At 44.8% G+C, this 22,689-nt stretch overlaps 2 protein-coding genes across 4 annotated transcripts in view; one reads left to right on the top strand and one right to left on the bottom strand.

Annotated features, from left to right (window-relative positions):
• CLDN10 (claudin 10) overlaps positions 1-2,708 on the bottom strand; it is a 269,694-nt gene extending 266,986 nt beyond the window's left edge. The window contains exon 1 of the mRNA XM_079973083.1: positions 2,554-2,708. Coding sequence (XP_079829209.1) covers positions 2,554-2,575 — 22 coding nt within the window. The 5' untranslated portion in view covers positions 2,576-2,708. The remainder of the gene's footprint in view (positions 1-2,553) is intronic.
• The window catches only part of ABCC4 (ATP binding cassette subfamily C member 4 (PEL blood group)), a 157,709-nt gene continuing 135,324 nt past the window's right edge, over positions 305-22,689 (top strand). For 2 of the 3 annotated variants that reach the window (XR_013837848.1, XM_079972433.1), the window contains exons 1-4: positions 2,879-3,046; positions 17,323-17,433; positions 18,015-18,135; positions 19,809-20,027. Coding sequence is in view for 2 of the 3 variants with exons in the window: in XM_079972433.1 (XP_079828559.1) it covers positions 2,970-3,046; positions 17,323-17,433; positions 18,015-18,135; positions 19,809-20,027 (528 nt within the window). In the remaining variant the exon portion in view is untranslated. Of the gene's footprint in view, positions 681-2,878; positions 3,047-17,322; positions 17,434-18,014; positions 18,136-19,808; positions 20,028-22,689 lie in introns of those variants that run through there. The other variant, XM_079972434.1, reaches the window with a different exon arrangement.

Below are 22,689 nucleotides of genomic sequence, written 5' to 3'. Positions count from 1 at the left end.
CCGCCCACCCGGCTGGGTTTCCATCTGGCACAAATCATTTTGGGGGAAGTGATGTGCTTTAAAGGTGCATTGGATGCTCTTTGAAACATAGCATCATAGAATTGTAGAGTTGGGACCCCAAGGGTCATCTAGCCCAACCCCCTGCAGTGCAGGAATCTCAACTAGATGATCCACGGCCGATGGCCACCCAAGCGCTGCTTAAAAACCTCCAATGAAGGAGAGTCACTGCATGAGGCTCTCATGGCCTCTGGGGCAGGAGAAAACAAGCTTGCTCAATCCTCCATGTGACAGCCCTTTAGAATTTACTTATTGAAAGGGCTGCATGGTGTGGATTTCATATCAGTGTTACGAGAGTGTAAGCATCACATTTCTCTCTCCCCTTTCTCCACACCATGCAGAATTGCAGTGGTAACCAGAAGGCTGGAGTCTGGAGCCCAGCCAGGGCTGGCTGTGGGCAGGATGCTTGCATTGCCGGGGCTTGCACTAGATGACCCTTGGGATCCCTTCCAACCCTGCCATGCTACGATTATATCAAGCAGCTAAAGGAACGAAAAGATGCTTCTGAAACATTTGGGAATCACAGGAACACTCTCCCCAGCAGTGACTTCCATCAGCAAGAGCTTGCATCTTCCTTAGGAGAGAGGCAGACCAGAACAAGGGGGGAAAGGCTCAGAGTTCAGGTAGGTGGAAATGCCAAGTGAGTGCACTATTCTATCGGAATGCTTACTTCCTGTGTCCCCCATCCTCATGCGCCAGACTGGTACTAACATGGCTGGGAGCCAGGCGCCTGCTGATCACTCCGTTTTCTTTTCAGGGAGTGAGCTTTTCCCCAACATAAACTCGTTTATCCAGCCCACGGCGACCCCTGCCGCCCGCTCTTAGCGGCGCTGCGTGGCTGCCCACTTCTGGGTCAGAGGAACACTGGAAATAGCTTGTGTGCATGTGTTATTTGCACATGCACAAGCATTATTTCTGGTGCACAGCTGAGTCAGAGGAGGCTCATGCACATAAGTTATTTCCAGTGCCCCTCCGACCCGGAAGTGCGCCTGAAATAGCGTGCACACACATATGGGCATGTGCTCCCCCGCCCTCTGGTCCGCTGCGCGATCAGTGCTGGAGACACTGGCTGACCCCTGATATACAGTCGTACCTCAAGTTGCGTTTGCTACATGTTGCGTTTTTTTCAGGTTATGAACACGTCAAACCTAGAAGTGTTTACTTCCGGGTTCACCGCTTCGCACATGCGCAGGAGCACTCTATCATGTCACATGCACGTGGAGAAGCGGCACTCTACTTACAGACATTTTGGGGTGCGAGCGGTACCCTGGAACAGATGTCCGTAAGTAGAGGTACCTCTGGTTAAGTACTTAATTCGTTCCGGAGGTCCGTTCTTAACCTGAAACTGTTCTTAACCTGAAGCACCACTTTAGCTAATGGGGCCTCCCGCTTCTGCCACGCCACCGGAGCACAATTTCTGTTCTCATCTTGAAGCAAAGTTCTTAACCCGAGGTACTATTTCAGGGTTAGCGGAGTCTGTAACCTGAATTGTATGTAACCTGAAGCGTATGTAACCCGATGTACCACTGTACTTTGTTCTGGCCAAATCCCTGGAGAGCCATGACGACCCTCAGGTACTGGGTCAGATGGAAGGAAGGGGCCCTTGTGAAACACGTTGCGGGAGTCTGTGGCTTCCAGCAAGTGCTTCTGAGCATAGCCATCACGGCTAGTTGCCTTTGGTAGGCCTCTCCTCCATGCAATTGTCTAGCCCTCTTTGAAAGCCATCCCATCCAAAATGCTCTTGTGGTGCATCTGATTCTCCTGTGCTTCTTTGCTCCTGCAAAGAGATGACTATGGTGAGATCCTTTGGTTAACATCTATCTGGGCTGGAAAATATTAGAGAATCAGAGGACTGGTGCGCTTCCCTTCAAGCACAACTGATCAAAGGCAGGCAGATCTGTTAGCATCTTGATAAAGATGCTCAAACGACAAAGGGTGCTATCATACCCCGCAAGCGTCCCAGAAAAAGCTCCCGAGCCGATGGAGAAGAGAGCAGTAAAGTGGTCAGTGGGGTATTGTCTAGAGTAGAGTTTTAATCTCTATCTTAAGGTAAAGGTAAAGGTACCCCTGCCCGTACGGGCCAGTCTTGACAGACTCTGGGGTTGTGCGCCCATCTCACTCAAGAGGCCAGGGGCCAGCGCTGTCCGGAGACACTTCCGGGTCACGTGGCCAGCGTGACATCGCTGCTCTGGCGAGCCAGAGCCGCACACGGAAACGCCGTTTACCTTCCCGCTGGTAAGCGGTCCCTATTTATCTACTTGCACCCGGAGGTGCTTTCGAACTGCTAGGTTGGCAGGCGCTGGGACCGAGCAGCGGGAGCGCACCCCGCCGCAGGGATGCGAACCGCCGACCTTTCGATCGGCAAGCCCTAGGCGCTGAGGCTTTAACCCACAGCGCCACCTGCATCCCTACATCTCTATCTTAAATATATATTAAATCTATTATTTGATTATGGATGTAAACCCCCAAAGGTATTGTCTGTAGCTGAGTTTTTACCCCTATCTTCCGTACATTTCATTTCATTTCATTGCTACGGCTAGGGGCTGGTGCAAAGGAAGACGCTTTTGATTCTGATCCCAGGAGCGGGATTCCCTGCGAGCGATGAGCGGACCGGAAAGGAGACCGATTCGATCTTGGAGAGCGCGCGCGCGCGCGCGCCTGCCTGTCTCTTCCCTTCCCCTCCTTTCGGATCGCTGCGCGGCTGCAGCTCCCTCTAGGGCCCTGCGGGCCGCTTGCAGCTCGAGGGTGTCGGGTTTCCCGGAAGCGGCGGCGGCGGCTGTCCTGCCCTGCCCTGCCGGGGGAGGCTCTTTCCCGGCAAAGCAGCGGCTGCCGGGCCATTGGGCTGCCGGGTCCCGGCCGATCGGCGTCGCCTGCGGCTGCTGCGGCGCCTTGCGCTCCTTCCCCGGCGCGCGATGGAGGCGCTGCCTTCCCGGGACGAGAAGCGCAACCCTTTGCGCGGTGCCAACTTCTGCTCGCGGCTTTTCTTCTGGTAGGTCGGCGGCGGGATCCCTTTCGTGTTGTGTTTTCTTATTTTTTTTTTACCCCTTTTGCTTTTCCTTCTCATTCCAGCAAATTAATTGGTGGTGGGTTTTTTTTTTTTTGCATCCTCCCCCGCTTCAGTTGCGGAAGATGAGAACCAACGCCAATGGTACCCCTGGACACGTGCAGAGCGCCGAAATGAAAAGCCATGCGTTGTTAAGATGCGGGGTGTTTAGAGCGCCATTCTGCCTGCATGCCATGCCGCCCTGGGATCCTCGGGCGGAGGGCGGGATATAAGTTAGATAAATAGACAAATGAATCTGCCATCGGGCCGCAAATCTTGGGAAAGATTTTTCTTTTTTCTTTCTTGCTTCCCCTTCTCATTCCAGCAAATGATCGAGTTGCTCCTCTGCCTTAATTAATTGTTGATTTATTTTTATTTTTGCATCCTCCCCCCCCCTCCGCTTCAGTTGCGGAAGATGAGAACCAGCGCCAATGGTACCCCTGGGCATGTGCAGAGTGCCGTAATAAGAACCCACGCGCTGTTAAGATGTGGGGTGTTTAGAACGCCGTTCCGCCTGTATACCGTCCCGGGATCCTCTGGATTAGATAAATATTAGAGAATTAGAGAATTAGATAAATAGACAAATGGATCTGCCATGAGGCCGCAAATCTTGGGAAGGATTTGCTTTCTAGAGTGTCTCCTCATCGACATGAAGCAGTACTTGGGGACACGAGGTGACCAGGGAATTGTGTTCTCCCCATTGACTTAATCTCCCCTCCCTCCCCTCCCAATCTGTGTTTATTCTAGAGTAGCTTGCATTTCAGTATCATAATTCTGGAGCAAAAGGTATTGTGTGTTCAGTAGTAGTATTTGTTTTTCTACAGTGTTTGAAAACCAGTAAGTAGACTGTAGGATTTGTCAAGCTTCTTGAACACTGAAAAATGATGCGGGCGTTAGAATTGTTCTCTAAATTAAGACTGAATTCTTAACACCAACTAACTGGAAGTAAACCCCACTGGCTTAAATTGGACTTATTTCTGAGTAGACATGGTTAGGATTGTGCAGTCATTTATTTGTCGAAGTGAACTAGGGTGCTTAAATAGTGCTTAAATAGTGCTTAAATAGTGCTTAAATGGAAGAGCTCTCTCTCTGTGTGTAGAAGTCTGTGATAATTCAGCCGGTGAAAGAAAATATAAAAGATACGAAAATGGAATACATCAAATCTAACTGAAAATAATATCCCACAATCATGGCATACAGCTTATTCTTATACATGCCTACTCAGAAAGCAAGTTCCATTTATCTAGAAGCAAACTTTACTAAACTCAACAGGGCTTAGTTCTGGGGAGACCTGATTAGGATTGGGCTAGAAGTTTAACTTTCTGTCTAAAAGAAAAGGGCTAGGTTTATATTGTTGTACCGCAGCACCAGAGTGGATTTATTTAGAATAAGGATGATTTAGGCAAGAATATCACTTTACATGAAGAAAAAGGGCCACAATCCTGCTTGAAGTTAGGTGTGCTGGAATGTGGGCTAAGTGCCCAGAAATTTCCATAAACAGAGCTGGTAATTACTGGGCAACAGCAGATCTTTTGTGAGATGGAAAGTAAACCTTTCTGATGTTTGGTTGCTGGAGTCACAAATATCCATCACTTGCATTAATTTCTGTAACGTGACATGTCATGTTAAATTTATCGTCCTTGTTAAATTTTATCATCCTTGACTTTAGGTCACATATTTTTTTCCTCACTGTTCCTTACCCTTTTATAATATAAAATGAATTCATGCATCTCTTTTAAGCACCCGGGTTAAAGTAAAAGCAGGCTTTAATCAGAGTGCTTAAAAGAGGTGAGAAGTATTGATTTTAAACATCTCAGGTAACCTTTCATCCCTTATCTTAGAATAAAAAGGTAAAGGGACCCCTGACCATTACGTCCAGTCACGGATGACTCTGGGGTTGTGGCGCTCATCTCGCTCTATAGGCCGAGGGAGCCGGCGTTTGTTAGCAGACAGCTTCCAGGTCATGTGGCCAGCATGACTAAGCTGCTTCTGGCGAACCAGAGCAGCGCACGGAAACGCTGTTTACCTTTCCGCTGGAATGGTACCTATTTATCTACTTGCACTTTGACGTGCTTTCGAACTGCTAGGTTGACAGGAGCAGGGATCGAACAATGGGAGCTCACCCCATCGTGGGGATTCGAACCTGCAACCTTCCGATTGGCAAGTCCTAGGCTTTGTGGTTCAACCCTCTTCTCACTTTAACAAAAATTCCAGCTGCTGTTCGCTCAATTTCTGCCAGGCTTAGCTGACTTTTGAGACACACACAGTGGAGGAACAATAACTTATATTTTCCCGTAACTATGCAGTCCTCTATTCTTCTGGATCCTGTTTTTGTTGCTAGACTCCACTCCATCCTTGTAGAGGCAAAGAGAATTGGGGTCCTTGGTTCAAATGTTGCCCCTGCCAACAAACTCACTAGGTGACTTTAGACAAGCTGCCTTGTCTTTCTCAGCTTCAGTCCACACCCCACCCCACCCCACTCCTCTGCAATTATCCTGGGGACAATAACCCTGACCTACCTTAAGGAGCAAGATTTCAGCCAGGCCAGACTGAATGTGATTAGGATCCCCCACAGCTAATTTTGTACTTAAAGTTTCATCAGGCCAGCCACAGTGAGAAGAAGGTTGCAGGGCTACATGGGCCAATGGGGTGGTTTGAATGGAAGATTTGGGAAGTGGTGCTTTGGGTGAGGGTGTTTAACTGAGGCAAATCATTTCCACACCCCCCCCCCAAAAAAAACCCACGCTATATTCTGCAGGGTGGAAAGGCAGGTGCAGTAATGCCTCAGGTTACAGATGCTTCAAGTTGCGCGTTTTTGGGTTACAGATGAGCCGAAACCCGGAAGTACCGGAACAGGTTACTTCTGGGTTTCTGCACATGCGCAGTAGCACTAAATCACGCTTTGCGCATGCGCAGAAGGGCTGAATCGCAACCCGTGTGTGCGCAGACACGGCGCTGTTTTTGTGGACACTGTGGGTTGCGAACGTGCCTCCTGCACGGATCACGTTCGCAACCTGAGCAACCACTGTACATTTATTTTTCCTGTCTTCCTCTCTGCCCAGCAGATAGTAATTAGTTGTGTGTGTGTGTGTGTGTGTGTGAGAGAGAGAGAGAGAGAGAGAGAGAGAGATATGGTGTTAGAAACTTGGACAAGCTAGGTGCCAAATGACTCCTTAAACCAGGGTTACAGTCACCGAAACAGAATGCCTAGTTGCCATTTTGGGGCCTGATGGCTCAAAAGTCATATTTTTTAAGACGACTTTTGGGTTCCTGAGATCCGTTCTGATCGTGCAGATAAAATATCACAGGCAGAATTCTATAGGATGTGTTGTTGGTGCGTGAAAACAGTCAAGATCCAAGGCTCCCCAGTCACCATCTCCAGATGGTGGAGATGTCAGCACCAACCATCCTGGCACCGAGGCATCATCAGTTGGTCGCAAGTGGCCGATAGCCAGTTGCAAAATGAGCCTGGTGCCTGGCAAATTTTGAATGCTGGGGGGGGGGGGGGGCGCTGTTAGAGAAAGCAGCCTTCTGGGGCTGCTAATAACCATTGCAGATCTCCCACCTTGGCACTCAAACCCATATACAAGATGGGTATTGCTGTACAGTGGTACCTCGGATTACATACACTTCAGGTTACATACGCTTCAGGTTACAGACTCCGCTAAGCCAGAATTAGTGCTTCAGGTTAAGAACTTTGCTTCAGGATGAGAACAGAAAGTGTGCCCTGGTGGCAGAGCAGCAGCAGGAGGCCCCATTAGCTAAAGCGATGCTTCAGGTTAAGAACAGTTTCAGGTTAAGAACGGACCTCCAGAACGAATTAAGTACTTAACCTGAGGTACCACTGTACTGCCGTATGAGAGTCACCCAGTCGCTGGCCAGAGATGTTTTGTGGTCTTTAGGTTCAGAATATGAAGACTTCAATCGTTTTGACTAAGAATGGAAACATTTACTGCTTCCCGTAAGCTAAGGAGAAGTGTGATTGTTGCTCACTCCGAACCATCCTCGTCCATGTAAATATGCAGATACTATTTCTCTAAATGCTTGCTGATGTCTGTTCTGGCAGGCATGTTATCTGGGGAAAGATTGTGCAGGAATAGTTTGTTCACAAGGTACCTTTGATGTATTAACAGCTAGGGGAAGGTCACAAGGTGGTTTAGGTTCAGACACGGCAGGTCTCCATAGAGTTAACAGCTGAAAGCTGAAACAAATTGTTCCTGTAAGTGCATTCATCTGAATTTCTCTCTTCCATGCCTCTTGCCTTTTTGTATGTACCTTATTTATCCAATCTTGTGTCTGGGTATCTTCTACAAATGTGGTTGTACTGATGTCTTAGAATAATAGAATTGTATAGTTAGCAGGGACCGCATGGGTCATTTAGTTCAATCCCCTGTATTGTAGGAATCTTTTGCCCAATGTGGGATTCAAACCCATGATTTTGAGATTAAGAGTCTCATGCTCTACCATCTGAGCTTTCCCATTGTCCTCCTTTTTCAGCTTATTGCACAGTTTGGGACGTTGTCACAGGGATCAGCTTCCGGAAATGTGCACAGTCTTATGTCTGTTTGCATGTATGAGGGAAGGGACACCACCTGTCTGCAGCGAAATTGGTCTGGAAAGTAACCAACACAATGTGAATGGTCTGGGCTAGTGGTACCTAAACTTTTTTGCCATGGACGAGTTGGAAATTGCTGATGATATTGGTGGACCTCCTTATGATTTGTCTGCCTGATGTAACAATTGTAATGTGTGGTATTAGGTGCTGTATGGTTTTTAACTGTATTTCTATTGCTTCTTTTATTTCTTATATTGGATTTTATACTGTTAGAATTTGCATTCCATAGAATTATTAGAATATTTGATCCACAAACAAGCCATAAGGAATTGATATGGAATTTAAGAGTAGCTGCTTGCTTGTTGGTTGCAGAAAAACAGAAATAAATAAATAACATAACATAAATGTAGATGAATAGAATGATTTTTCTATGTGGTAAAATATTAATACAGTAAGCCCACAACTTACATACTTGGCAAAAAATTAAAAAACGGAAAGTAGCGGGTGTCTGGGGAAAAAAGACATTGGCAATCCCACCCGCCGTTGAACCCAATATGTTTTGACTATACGTAATTTTGGCTTATGTACTATTTCTAATGGGACATGGGTGGCGCTGTGGGTTAAACCACAGAGCCTAGGTCTTGCCGATGAGAAGGTTGGTGGTTTGAATCCCCGCGACGGGGTGAGCTCCCGTTGCTCGGTCCCTGCTCCTGCCAACCTAGCAGTTTGAAAGCACGTCAAAATGCAAGTAGATAAATAGGTACCGCTCTGGCGGGAAGGTAAACGGCGTTTCCGTGCGCTGCTCTGGTTCACCAGAAGCGGCTTAGTCATACTGGCCACATGTACGCCGGCTCCCTCGCCCAATAAAGAGAGATGAGCGCCGCAACCCCAGAGTCGGCCACAACTGCACCTAATGGTCAGGGGTCCCTTTACCTTTTACTATTACTAATAATACAGTTTAAAATTGGTAGGAATATTGAATGAAGACATGCCACGAACCACCTGAATGATTCTTGTGGACTGCTGGTGGTCCATGGACCACAGTTTCGGACTCCCTGGTCTACAGGAACTTTTAAGTTCTTGTTTAATGAGAACTTTTAATTTCTTGTATGCAGCATCACAAAAATCCAAGGACCACTGTTAAACCAACCTATAGACAGGAAGCACCATGGAGCCTGGCGGGGCTTACTTCTAAGTAAACATACGGGACTGTGCTCTAGATATGCTGCATTTTGACTTTTTATTTCTCATTAGTGAGAGAGGAAAGGCAAGACCTTTGAAAATCCTTTGTAGTTCATGGATAATGTTGTGCTGGATCAGCCAAGTCACCCTGCTTCTGAAATGATGCAATCTGGTTGAAATCTTTGTATTTCCTTTAGTTATTTTACCCGCATAAGTAGCTTAAATACTTTCCAATGGCTTTTCTAGCGCAAGGCCCAGGGCTGGTGTACGTACCATGAGCTCTGAGTGACTAACTGCCTGTAAACATTTTGCAGCATATAATAAACAGGTTCTCTGAGGAATCTGCCAAGGGGGAAGATTCAGGGTTCAGAGTTGTGTATACTTTGTATGGAAGCTACTTCAGAATCCCAGATTCTGCGCTTCAGATGGATGTGTGTTTGCTTTCAGAATTTATTCTTCTTTTAAGAAGAATTTGTTCTTTTAAGAAGAAGAGCTTAGAAATGTTTGGCCTGGATTGGAATTCATGCTTAAGATTTAAGTTGGTCGTGACCTTGAAGATGAGATGGCAAAAGTTGCTGTATGAGTCATATACTTTGCACCTCTATAGCATTTTTGACTGTTCAAATGTGTTTGACACATAGGATCTTCAGTTTTTAATATTTTGTCTATATGAACAAAATGAACAAAATATGTTGGCTAATGGCTGTTGATACACCTGTTTTCTATTATATTTTAGGGGTGGAGATCTTAAAGCATGCCACATCTTGTGGAAATGCAAGAAAAGAACAACTTAATCTTAGACAATCAGGAGGTCCCAGACTGCAGTCCATGGACTGCCAGGGATCCAAAAGATTCATTCAGGTGGTTCCAAGAGGAAGTATACAGAAGTACAAGGAGAACCACTTACTAGAACAGCAGTGGATAGGGGTATTGCTTGGCTCAAGGTCATGACGTAAATTAATTTATATCCATGCTGATTTAGGCTGGCTTTCAGAGAGAGATAAACTAAACTCTAGCTTTGGTTGTCAAGGCATTTATCTGAGCTACAGGATTTCCTGGGTCCAGTACACTTTATGTACACTCTGTTCCCCACATCTAATCCATTGGCAAGAACTGTTGCTTATGACAACTGAAAACATACGTTGTCCAATATGTCTAACATGACTTCTCTCTTTTGCACACACATAAATGGGTTTCCTTCCCTACCTGATCTAGCTGTTGCATGTGCTTTCAAGCCCGCTTTCACCAGACAGTACCAACCACAGTGGCCTCAGCCCAGTATACTTGAAGGAGCGTCTCCACCCCCATCGTTTTCCCTGGACGCTGAGGTCCAGCTCCGAGGGCCTTCTGGCGGTTCCCTCATTGCGAGAAGCAAAGTTACAGGGAACCAGGCAGAGGGCCTTCTCGGTAGTGGCGCCCGCCCTGTGGAACGCCCTCCCATCAGATGTCAAAGCGATAAACAACTACCACAACTACCAGACATTCAGAAGACATCTTAAGGCAGCCCTGTTCAGGGAAGTTTTTAATGTATGACATTTTAGTGTATTTTTGGTCTCTGTGGAAGCCGCCCACAGTGGCTGGGGAAACCCATCCAGATGGGCGGGGTACAAATAATAAATTATTATTATTATTATTGCTACTACTACAGGATATCCAGCAACCACAGGTCAGCACAATCTGAGCCCCAAGTGGAAAGGTGAAAAATGCCCCATGTGCAGAGCAGCAGATAAGTCAAGAAAGTTAATCGAGCCCCTGTGCACTATATTGTCGAGGAATGAAGCAGGAGGAAGACTTTCCAGAAAATACCCTCCCAGTTTAGAAATAAGAACATTGCACTTAAGCTTGAGAGGTGTAAAAAGAGTGCTGTAATATTATTATTATTATTATTATTATTATTATTAATATTTATACTCCGCTCATCCGACTGGGTTGCCCCAGCCACTCTGGGCAGCTTCCAACACATATAAAAACATAATAAAACATCAAACATTAAAAGCTTCCCGATTCAGGGCTGCCTTCAGATATCTTCTAAAAGTTGTGTAGTTATTTATCTCCTTGACATCTGATGGGAGGCTGTTCCACAGGGAGGGTGCCACTGCCGAGAAGGCCCTCCGTACATCTATATAAAACAAACCCCTATAACAGAAACACATATCCACCCAGCTCTCTTTCTGAATTTCATATAGTGGGTACTTGTCCTACTAGTAAACTTATAAAGAGATATTTTATTTATTGTATTTTTATCTTGTACTGTAAGTCTCAAGGACCGTGTTCACTGGGGTTCCCTGTGCCTGTTTTACCAACATCACAGCTCCTTGTGTGGTGATGGGCCTCAGCATCATCTTGCTTCCTCCAGCAATTCTACGTGTGGGAAGGGCTCTCCCGCTATTGCTATGGTTTTACCTTCCCTCTGGACCAGTTAAGCTGGGGATTGACTGGTGTCTCCCTGGCAGCAGGATGTCCAGAGCTTGAGGTCCCTGTACCACCCTCTAGCATCTCTCCTGGTGATGGGAAACCTGTGGCCCTCCAGATGTTGTGGGACTCCAGTTCCCATCATCCACAGCCAGTGGCCAGGGATGATGGGACTTGTAGTCCATCAACATCTGGAAGGCCACAGTTTTCCTCTCTCTGTACTAGAGAATAAAACGACCCTTGAGAAAAAAAGCATTTTTTTTTTATATGTGGTGGACTTGTAAAAGGGTAAAAGAGTATTGGGAAATGATCCATAATGAACGGGAAAAAAATGTTTACAAGTACTTTCCCCCCAAACCCCAAAGTCCTTTCTGTTGGGGATAATTCAGACTGAAATCCCCAGGTGTCAAAAAAGGTTATTTATGTATGCTACTACTGTGGCCTGTGTTTTGTTAGCCCAAAAATGGAAAACAAGTGAGGTCCCAACTAAAGAGTGGCAACTTAAGTTGACAGAATATGCGCAGATTGCAGACTTAACATATAGAATAAGAGAACAAGAAGAACATATGTTTAGAGAAGATTGGAAAACATTTATTGAATATATGGGAAATAACTGTGTACAGCTGAAAAAGCTGACAGCGTTAAGATAAATTCAACAGTGTAAATAAGTTATGATGGTTGTAATAATGGAATACTAAACGATGTCGTTTCTGTAAAATATGCAGGGATTTATGATATTTAAAATGAACCATGGAAAGAGAAGGGAAGTCATTGATATCTTAAGGATGTATAAATGAGAAAAATTAATAAAAATTATGTAAAATAAATAAATAAAATGACCCTTGAGAACAGAGAAGCTGGCCACCCACGATGAAGTGGAGTACAATGTTAGATAGTCTTTCCTCGTTTTGTTTTATAAACCAGACATTTGTTTAGAAGTTTGGAAGTGGATGTTACTGTAAAGTCATCATGTTTATAGGTAGAAGTTTGGATAGTAAAACGTTGAAACAGCCCTATGTTTCCACAATCTCTCCCTTCACCCTGACCCTGTTGAATTGTTTGTTCAAACTCAAGGGAGTTACAGTGTCTGAAAAACAGCTCTCAAGGCTGAACAGTTCTCTGGGTGCCCAGGCAATCTTAATACCCTTTCACAACTGTGCAGCTTATTTTGTATTTCCATCAACCAAGAGTCAAATCCCAAATGATGTCTTTAATTTCTTCATACAAAGTATTTCTTTACTGCCCTGCTTTGAAAGATTACTAGGGCAGTGTTCAAAAGCGTGAACGAAATATTGTGCAGAACTTAAAATAAATACAGGCCCCATTTACACTAAACATTTAAAGCAGTATTATTCTACTTTAAACAGTCATGGCTTCCACCACAGAATCATGGGAACTTCTAGCAACTCTCAGTACAACTAACTAAAGTTCCCAGGCTTCTTTGGGTGGAAAGCTGCAACTGTTTTAAAGCTGTATAACGCTGCTTTAAATGTAATAGCGCAGATAGGGCCACAATTTTAAATCAGCAAGCATTTTAAAAAGGCAACACAGACACAAATGCCAATAAACCAGAGGAGAATTTTAAAAAACCCTCAAAAATTATCTAGTATCTAAAATCTGTAGGTCTTCACTTGTTGCAGAAAATCTTGCAAAGTTGATGCCACATTCACCTCGTTGGGGAGGTGATTCCAGAGTCATGGGGCCACTTTAGAAAAGACCCTGCCCTTCGTGTAAGCGTTCTTGGAGCTGATCTTCTCCAGGGGAGTTTAAGGCACAGACAAGCTAGTATGGGAAGAGGTGCTCATTTAGCCATTTGGTTCCTAAGCTGTTTAGGACTTTAAAGGTAAGCCCTAGCACCTTCAATGGGTTAGCTTTGGAGCAAATAGGGAGCTAATGTAGAGCTTTCAAGATACTTGTGATATGAACTATATTGTAAGCTGGTTTTTATAGAAAAAAATTAATCCCCAAGGATTGATTTGGAAAGTTGGCTGTGATCTGGTGGTGGTTGGGGCAACAGGCGCAAGTTTGCTTTGTGAAGTTCGCCCTTTATTCGGAGCTAAGGAATGGAGTTGGTTTTGTTGTTGCTGCTGCAGTTATGTGTTCTGTTGCTTTGTCTATCGGAGGCTGGCACAACTTCTGACCCACCAAGATGAATATGGTCTGCCTGCCAGATGTTTGACAGCACTTGCCTCTTCCCACCCAGCCCTTCAGGACTTGGCATGCGGTAAAAACAAGAGGTTTATTAAACACTCAGTAAATGCTTTTGCATCACTGGTGGACTGTGTTTGGCTTGGTAGATCACACGTTTTGCAGGTCTGGTCTAGAAACTCCTCGCCATTTTTTGAAATGTTTCTGGGCTTACTTACCGATCCTAAACATGCTTCCTTCGAAGGAAGTCCCAGTGAATGAAGCGTGCCTTTACTTCTTGATAGCGTGTTTAGGATTACAGCCACCTTATACCTGTCCTTACAGTTAGTTGCGTTAGCATCCCTTGGTTACACTGAGACAGGCATGAAGTTAGATCTGAAAAAGCATTTCTGTGCATCTTGACCAATGTTTTCCTATTGTGTTGAGCCGCTTTGATGACTTGCTGAAATCTGGCTCCTTGAAAGATGCACTGGGCAGACTTTTCTTATTTGAGGGCTGCTCTCAAAAGAGCTTTGTTCCCACTTGTGACACAACAGGGCTGAAACATGATTTCCGTCGGGCGGTTGGACTTATTCTGGCAATGTGCAGGTGTCATCTGCCTAGATCTTTACCCAGTCTTTGTCAAAGTATTCTGTGAATTTGTAAACTGGGGCAATACATAGAGATAGTAATCTCTCCTTATCTCCCTGATGTAGCACTCAAAATGCCTCGTAATGTGAAGGGAGGGAAGAAAAGAAGGTGGAGCTGTCTTTCTAGACAACCCATTGTGTACAACATCAGTTGTTGCCGAGTTGTACAGTGGTACTTCAGGTTAAGTACTTAATTTGTTCCAGAGGTCTGTACTTAACCTGAAACTGAGGTACCACTTTAGCTAATGGGGCCTCCTGCTGCCGCCGCGCCGCCGGAACACGATTTCTGTTCTCATCCTGAAGCAAAGTTCTTAACCTGAAGCACTGTTTCTGGGTTAGCGGAGTCAGTAACCTGAAGCGTATGTAACCTGAAGCATATGTAACCTGAGTTACCACTATTTCCCATCATTTCTGGCCTCTGGCTGTGGCTAAAAGAGGACCACCAGGTCCCCACCACTGGTGTTACTGGCTACCCTGCTCCTTTTGGAAGAGACTTGCAAGGGAAAATCACAAGTTCTTGAAAATCTCTTGGAGTGACCTATACGTTGTGCTGCTAGAGGATTCATTTGAATGAAAAGCGGCACAGAAACCCAGTGGTACCTCGGTTTTCGAACGTCTCCGTTGACAAACATTTCAGTTTTTGAACGCCGTAAACCCGGAAGTAAATGCTTCGGTTTTCAAACGCGCCTCAGAAGTCGAATATGCCACATGGCTTCAGCTGAGTACAAGATCCTGAGGCCTAGCTGTCGGCTATTGAGTTTTCAGCTTTTGAACGTTTCAGAACAGTCTTCCGGAATGGATTATGTTCGAAAACCGAGGTACCACTCAATCCAAACCAAACTTTTGGCCTGCTAGGCCTCCCTGTTTGGCCTGCAAGGTTGTTTCAGCCAAGGCATGTGCACCTAACATATCTGTGGGGGACAGACATGATGTCAGGTGTGGAACAGGTAGTGGTGGGCCTTGGACAAATGAAGCTTTGCAGGATTGCCTGTGCTAGTAGGGAACTGCTTCAGGCAAAGTTTCAGTAAGTGTTTGGGAAGCCTTGCATACTCTTTTTTGACCAGGCGGTTTGATTTCAAACCATATGGGCAAGCCAGGGCACCTGATGTATTTGTGGCATCGGGTGATTGACAGGTGGGTGACCCTGCCCACCTGTCAAGCTTGAACCGCAGGGGTGCTTGGAGATAAGGATCTGACCTGTCCGCCAGATCCAGATTCCCCACCTCTGATTTTTAACATCACATATAAAATTCTGCTCTTTGGCGTATTTTCAAGCTGCACGGAGCAATCCTTTGCATGGTTACTCTGAAATAGTACTTTGTTCTCCAGTGCTGTAGACTGGCTACCTAAAAACCTTCATAACTAAGGTTTAACTAAGCAGTGACCTTGTCTTAAACATCTCTCATTTGAAAAGAAAAGAATATTTTTTCCACTCCCCTCTCCCTTCTGGGGCCCTCACATCTCTCTCTCCAGGTGAATGAGGCTGTAGGAAACCTTCTTTTAGTGTAAATATCAACCTGCTTTGTTTCCTTTAGTGTTTTGTGATAAGCACACACAGCTCTGTACAAAGAGCTCCACGTGCCCAACCAGCAGATGTTTGATTCTGGCTTGGGGAAGTCCCCCAAGTTTGTGTTTAGCAGGACGAGCCAGCTGAAAAAAGCCTGGGGGAGCATTTCTGTTTAAGAGTGAACTCTGTGGCCTGCCTATTTCCCTTTTTAAAAAATGGTACGTGCATATGATGTGGCCAGTCTTGAGGAGGGGAAATCATTTTTGCCATTGGGAAAACGACATCCTTCTTGAAGGGCTTGGCTACATTGGGGAGCAAGGGCTTAAAAACCTCATTTTTCTCAGCCTTGAATAGGAGAAAGCATTAAAGCACTGCTAATTAATGAACGACAAAGGACTTCCGTGGTGGTTAAGTCATTTGAAAAGCAATTGAAAGTCCAAAGGGCGCTGAGGCAGAGGGGCTTTAGACGACAAAGAGTTTCACAGAACCGAAAAACCATTTTTGCAGCGGGAACATTAACGCTCCGCCTTCACCCCCAGCTTGTCTTGCCCTCAGGGTCGATGTGGGTTGGGAGAACAAAAGCAAAGTTGCCTAGAAATACTATCCTTAAGAAACCTGCTTGTGACATCAAAGCTCTCCCCTTTTTTGTCTTTTGTTTGCTTCATGTGTTAGGCAGTGTAGACACCATACCATTAAAGTGCTGCCCCCCTCCCCCGATCCTGGGAAATATAACTTACCCTGCACCCTCAACAAACCACAGTTCCCATAATTCTGTGTTTTTTTTGGGGGGGGGGTTGGTGGGGATGTGTTTTAAAGGTATGGAGCTGTGTTTGAAATTAGCCAGGCACCAAGTGCATTTGGCACCTGGCTTTCGACCACTTTTGCAACCAAGTGAAGATGGCTGAGGGTCATGTTAGAAACGCAGGAATAATAATAATAATAATAATAATAATAATAATAATAATAATTTATACCCCGCCCATCTGGCTGGGTTTCCCCAGCCACTCTGGGTATATAAGCTGGATGTCAAATGGCTCCTTAAAACCAAGGTTACAGTCGCCAAAACAGAATGCCGTTTTGGAACAAGATGGCTCTAAAGTCATACAGTCAAACCTCCGTCCCCAAATGCCTCCGTTTTGAAACGTTTTGGCTCTTGAACGTCGAAAACCCAGAATTAAATGCTCCAGTTTTTGAACGTTTTTTGGAAGCTGAACATCCGACACGGAGTGCAGGAAGCTCCTGCAACCAATTGGAAGCTGCGCCTCAGTTGTCGAACATTTCGGAAGCCGAACGGGCTTCCGGAACGGATTGTGTTTGACAACCGAGGTTTGACTGTATTTTTCAAATGATGGGCCGACTGTGATTGATTCTTTGTTAAACATCTGGGTAGTTCAGATGAGCATCTTGAACAAGCTGAAGAACTTTGAGAGCTTAAAGAAGAAAAGTCACTTGATCCAGAACATTTGGAGCAATAATTGGCCCTGAGACTTTGAAAAGCTGGTGTCTCTGGATCACGTTTGTCAGTTTTGTTGAATTAATTAAGCTAAATGGTTTTAATTGGATTTTGAATAAATGTGCAGTTAATTGTCACTGTTTTGAATTTTATTGTGCTATTATCTTCCTTAGTATAATGCTTCCTTCCATATAATGCTCTGTATACTGAATTCCTGCTTTTATAATCATGTAAGCCTTAGTCCCTTAACAGGGTGTGTGTGTGTGTGTGTGTGTGTGTGTGTGTCAGAGAGTGAGGGAAATTGATGTGTAAAGCAATATTTTATCATTCAAACAGGTGGCTGAATCCTTTATTTGTTACCGGTCATAAAAGGAAACTAGAAGAGGATGATATGTTTCAGGTACTCACCGAAGATTCCTCTAAGGTGCTTGGGGAGGGGTTGCAGTGGTAAGTAGATAACAGAATATCAGTGATTGTATTTGGATTTTTTTTATTCTTCCACAGCATGCACCAATCTGTCTCTTCCTCAGGTCAAGGATTGTTGAAATGTATGAGAGGAGAAACCCTATAGTACCAGCTTTCTGCTCTGTCTCTGCTTGGTGTGCTTGTATATTGGAGTTCTTGTGAGGCAAGACAGGTTTTTCAATGGCTCAAGTATCAGAATTGCCTTGGATTGCATTTAAACTGATTTCCAGCTTTCTCTGTGTTGCGGAAAGTACCGTAACCATTTTGATAGATCTCTCAATAACTTTGTAAGTGCGGCCTTATTCTGACCTGTGCCTGTTTATAGGGCCAACTTGTCCTTGCGGGAAAAGCAAACAACTGACGCTTGACTGCTCTCATAAGCTCAGGAGAAGGCCTCTCTCTTTTCCAGCAAATTATCACAGTTCATCTTATGTTTCTGTACAGTTGATACATGAAAGCGATCATTTTGTGGACTGATACTTGTCTTTTCCTTTCTTTCATTTTCTTTCTCTTTCTCTGCCCCCATCTCCTTCAGCATCCTTCACTCATGTTTTATTTTATAGGTACTGGGACAGAGAAGTGCAAAAGGCAAAAAAGGAAGCGAGGGTGCCACATTTAACAAAGGCGATTATACTTTGCTACTGGAAATCTTATCTGCTTCTGGGATTTTTCACGCTGATTGAGGTAACGCAATGAAAGAGATGCGCGGTAAGATCATAGAAATCATAGAATCATGTAGAGTTGGAAGGGACTATGAGGATCATTGAGTGCAACCCCCTATAATGCAGGAATAACAGGGATCGAACCTGCAACCTGGGCATGATCAGCACCACGCTCTGACCAGCTGAGCTGTTTTGCAAGGCAGAATTCGGTGTGGTGGTCCTGCTCTCTTCCTCTCCCTTTCCCTCAAGCCTCTATGTGCTGAAATCCCACCTCCCCTTTCCGAGCGTCGATACCCTTGCAGCTTTCTCTTTAAATGTGGAAGACAACAAATGGGCTAGAGACACTAGCCGCAAGCAGTACTCCTCTGTGTATTTTGGGTTTAGCGCCACTAATTAAAGCTGTTTTTCTGCCTTCAGGCGAAGCTGCAGGCTCAGCTGACTTCAGTTTGGCTCCTCAGTTTGATTGCTTTTTCTCTAGGAAGTGCCACATTCACGCAATACCTTTAAAGTGTTATGATCCCACTTTAAACCTTCGTGGCTTCGGGTTCCTATAGTTTGTCAAGGATGCTGAGAGTTGTTAGGAGACCCCATTTCCCTTCCAGAGCAGAGTGGCTTTAGGAACCAGTCCTTCTTAGGAAACTCTGGGATTTGTAGCTGTGTGAGGAGAATAAGGGGTCCCCTAACAATTCTCAGGGATGCAGGTGGTGCTGTGGGTTAAACCACAGAGCCTAGGACTTGCCGATCAGAAGGTCGGTGGTTCGAATCCCCACAATAGGGTGAGCTCCCGTTGCTCGGTCCCTGCTCCTGCCAACCTAGCCGTTCGAAAGCACGTTAAAGTGCAAGTAGATAAATAGGTACCGCTCCAGTGGGAAGGTAAACAGCGTTTCCGTGCGCTGCTCTGATTTGCCAGAAGTGGCTTAGTCATGCTGGCCACATGACCCGGAAGCTGTACGCCGGCTCCCTCGGCCAATAAAGCGAGATGAGGGCCGCAACCCCAGAGTCGGCCACGACTGGACCTAATGGTCAGGGGTCCCTTTACCTTTAACAATTCTCTGAGCCTGTAATAAGCAACAATTCCCAGAATTATTTTGGGGGCAGCCATAGTTGTTCAAAGTGGTATCCTATTGCTTTCAACCTATAGTGTGCATGTGCCCGGTGACTTCAAATGCAGCAGTCATAGTGCTGAGAGTATGCCGATGTTGTCCCACATTTAGCCACAGCACCCAGGTAGGTCCTATATTCCCTTTATAGCCTGTAGTCTCCAAGAGGCAACTGATCGTGTCATTTTTGGTAGGGTGTGGACAGATGAGGGCTCCTAGACAGATTATTTTCAGAGAGCTAGTGTGGCACCACAGCAAAAAGATTGCACTATGAACCTGAAAGTTCCAGGTTCAAATCCTGGCATTGCTTTGAATTTTGCAGGTAAGCATCTATCCCCCACAGTCTGACTCGTGCTCTTCAACTACACCATTGTGTCTAAGCACGTAGCAAAGCTTAGATGCAACCGACCGGCGTAGGAAGGTAAAAAATAGTCCCCATAATGTGCAGGAACATGTTCTATTATCTACGAAACAGTGGACTAAGATGGTTTGATGTTTGCTGGTTAAGATGATTCTACTTTTGAAGCACTATTATGATTCTGCTGTGTTTTTTAAAAGCCTCTCCCCCACCCTCGCTTTTCTCCCCACTCTTTAGGAAACGCTCAAATTAATCCAGCCAATATTTCTGGGAATGATTATTGCTTATTTTGAAAACAGTGGCTCGGATGTTGCCTTGAAATACGCCTATGCCTCCGCAGCTGCCTTGTCCGTGTGTACGCTGGTTTTGGCCATCTCTCACCACTTGTATTTTTATCACGTACAACGTGCCGGCATGAAGCTTAGAGTGGCCATGTGCCACATGATTTATCGCAAGGTGGGTAATATATTTCCTTTATCTCAATAAACAGGGCGCTTAAATATGTGGGGTCTTGCCTGGCTTTGCATATGCTGAAGCAACTCCCTTTTAAAACATATGCTTGAAGTTGATAGCATTAGGAACAGGGAGGGGGGAAAAATCCATGGATAATATTTGGATTGTGATTAGGTTTTGTTTTATTTGACTTATTCTGCACTGGATCTTTGTTCAGAGATGAGGCTGTGAGGGCTGACTTTTTGAAGCAAAACACTGCAAGCTGGAGAGGCCTTGGCAGCCATTATCCACACTCCTAGACCTTTACAGGAACATACCAAAAGAGGCTAAGAAGAAAGATTTAACTGTCAAGGTCCAGGAATGTGGGCTGATGCTGGGAGGGTGAAATACAAACCCGGGGTAGTAGTAAATCAGTTTCCAGCGGCTTCTTGTTCGTTACATGGCGGGCCTAAATTTTGTTTTCATTCTTGCCCTTGAACTCAGGAACTTGAACCTTCACTCCCCACCCCAAATGTCTCTGACAAAAAAAATTCCTCCTGTATTTGCAATATAAGACATGGGTAGGGCTGGGTGATATATCGTCCAAAACCAATTTGAAGTCCATATTGTGATAACTGTTTCATAATTTTTGACTTGGCAATATATCATGAATCATGATGTGTGTTTTTGTACTATGCAAAAATAAGAATGGGGGGAAATCGGCGAAACCAGCCAATGCCTCTCCATAATTCCATCCTTATTTCAGACATTATGATATATCAATATATTTCAATGTTTAGGTGATGGTATATTGGTGTTGAAAACCAAATATTGCCCAGCCCACATGGGTGGAATACATTTTCTTTTCCCTGTTAATGGCTGCATTCCTTGGGGTTCTTTTGGTGGGGTCAAATGTTGATGGTTAAACCAGCAATGGCCAGGACCAGAAGGGGCTGGGGCCATTCTTTTTCTCTTTCATGCCCCACCTAGCAAGTTGCTGACAGACGGACCGATTGCTGTTGTCTGAACTGGTCCCTTGCAGATCTTAGAAGGTTGTCCCAAGGGAAAGAGATATTGCTAAAGATCTAGGACTGAATTAAAATAGCATGCTTTTTTTTGGCAAAGAGATTGGAAAATTGGGATGGAACACACTTATGAATGAAAACATGGGAAATTGGCATGGATTGGAACTGGACCCACCCATTTTCTAGTAGTTTTGCTAACTAGTCTTGAAGGGGGCCAGGACTTTGGTCCTTTTTATGAACCCTGCAGCAGGGTAAAATTCAGTTGTTTGCCTAGGCATTGCTGTGATCTATGGTGGGAGATGCTCTCCCCATGGAACCAGTTTATAATGATCCATCTAAGGTGCAGCTAGCTAGCAATTTAGGCCCCCCCCCCCGTCTTTTGTGTGTGTGTGTCTGTGCTGGGTTGGAACTATAGTGTATGCATATATATGTGTGTGTGAGCTATGTCTCTAAGTTGTCTTGGTAAAGCTGCATTTGTTTTTAGTGCATTTGCTGATACCTGGGAAATCATCCCTTAGGAGTTATCTTGTAGTGGAGTAAGCACTTGGCTTTCTTGTACATAAACATATCTCTGAGGTATTAATTTGCCGTTCCAGATGAGATAATTCAAGTCTGTTATGGGATTTAATAAAATAATAAAATAGCCTTTATATTGAACGCTGCTTGTGGAGAGTAAAAACCAGTTTGGTGGGGAAAAGACAAATGGGCTTGTGTTGTTCTCTTATCGCTTTATTTTTAGTAATGCAATTATTTTTTTCTGTTTGCTCTTCCCACATTGCAGAAGTCCTGGAACACACTGAGCATAGGTCTTTGTCAAACTGTGTATTGGGTGGGTGTGTGTTTGTGGGGAGTAAAGTGGTTGCAATTTTCTCCACTTCCACCGGCACACTGTGCTCACCATTAAACCATGGTTAATCTTGACCATGGTTTAAAGTAACGTGTGAGAGGCATTGTTATGTGCCGTTTGAGGTTGGAACTTTTGGATAATGATGAGATCAGGGTAGTTTACGGTGCGTCATTTGAAAGATATATGTTTGTCCTTGTGAGTCATGTTGCCTCACTTTCAGATTGTTTGGAAAAAGTAATGTTGATAGGGTGTGTTGGAGGAATGATGCTGATTTATAAAGCACATCACTGTTTGGTGGTGGTGTTTTGCTTAGAAACCTCAAAAGACCAGGATCTGGACACAGTGAATTGTGTACACAGATTGGCCTCGAAGTCAAGGACTATTGAGTACAAGGTGTTCCTCAGTAGAAGATCCCGACAATGCGCTACAGTATAGATATGCACAATAAGAAGCTCTGTACTTAAAATGTTGCCAGTATTGTCATGTGAGAGGTGCAGGAAGAAAAGCTGGCTTCATTCCCAGTCCTCTACTTTCTCTAAAACAAATCCCACAGAAATCCTTTCATAACAGTAGAAACCTTAACAGTTACGTTCTTCTAATGCAGGAACTTATCACCCATGTATGTTTTGAAGATACACCTGTTTACCCAGGCATTCTCTTAATCTTTCAACCTGCGTCTCATGTTTTAATGGGATTGTTTTGTGGCTTATTTAAATTATGGATGTTTATAATGCCTGTGCAATTGGTCTTTAAACTTGTCAACCACTGGGGAGCCTATTTTGGTGGCTTATAAGGACAAAAGAGCTTGCTTGAT

The sequence above is a fragment of the Podarcis cretensis genome (assembly GCF_951804945.1).
Source record: "Podarcis cretensis genome assembly, chromosome: 4".
In the NCBI taxonomy this organism is placed as follows: Eukaryota; Metazoa; Chordata; class Lepidosauria; order Squamata; family Lacertidae; genus Podarcis; species Podarcis cretensis.
This window is presented reverse-complemented; position numbering and strand designations above follow the sequence as displayed.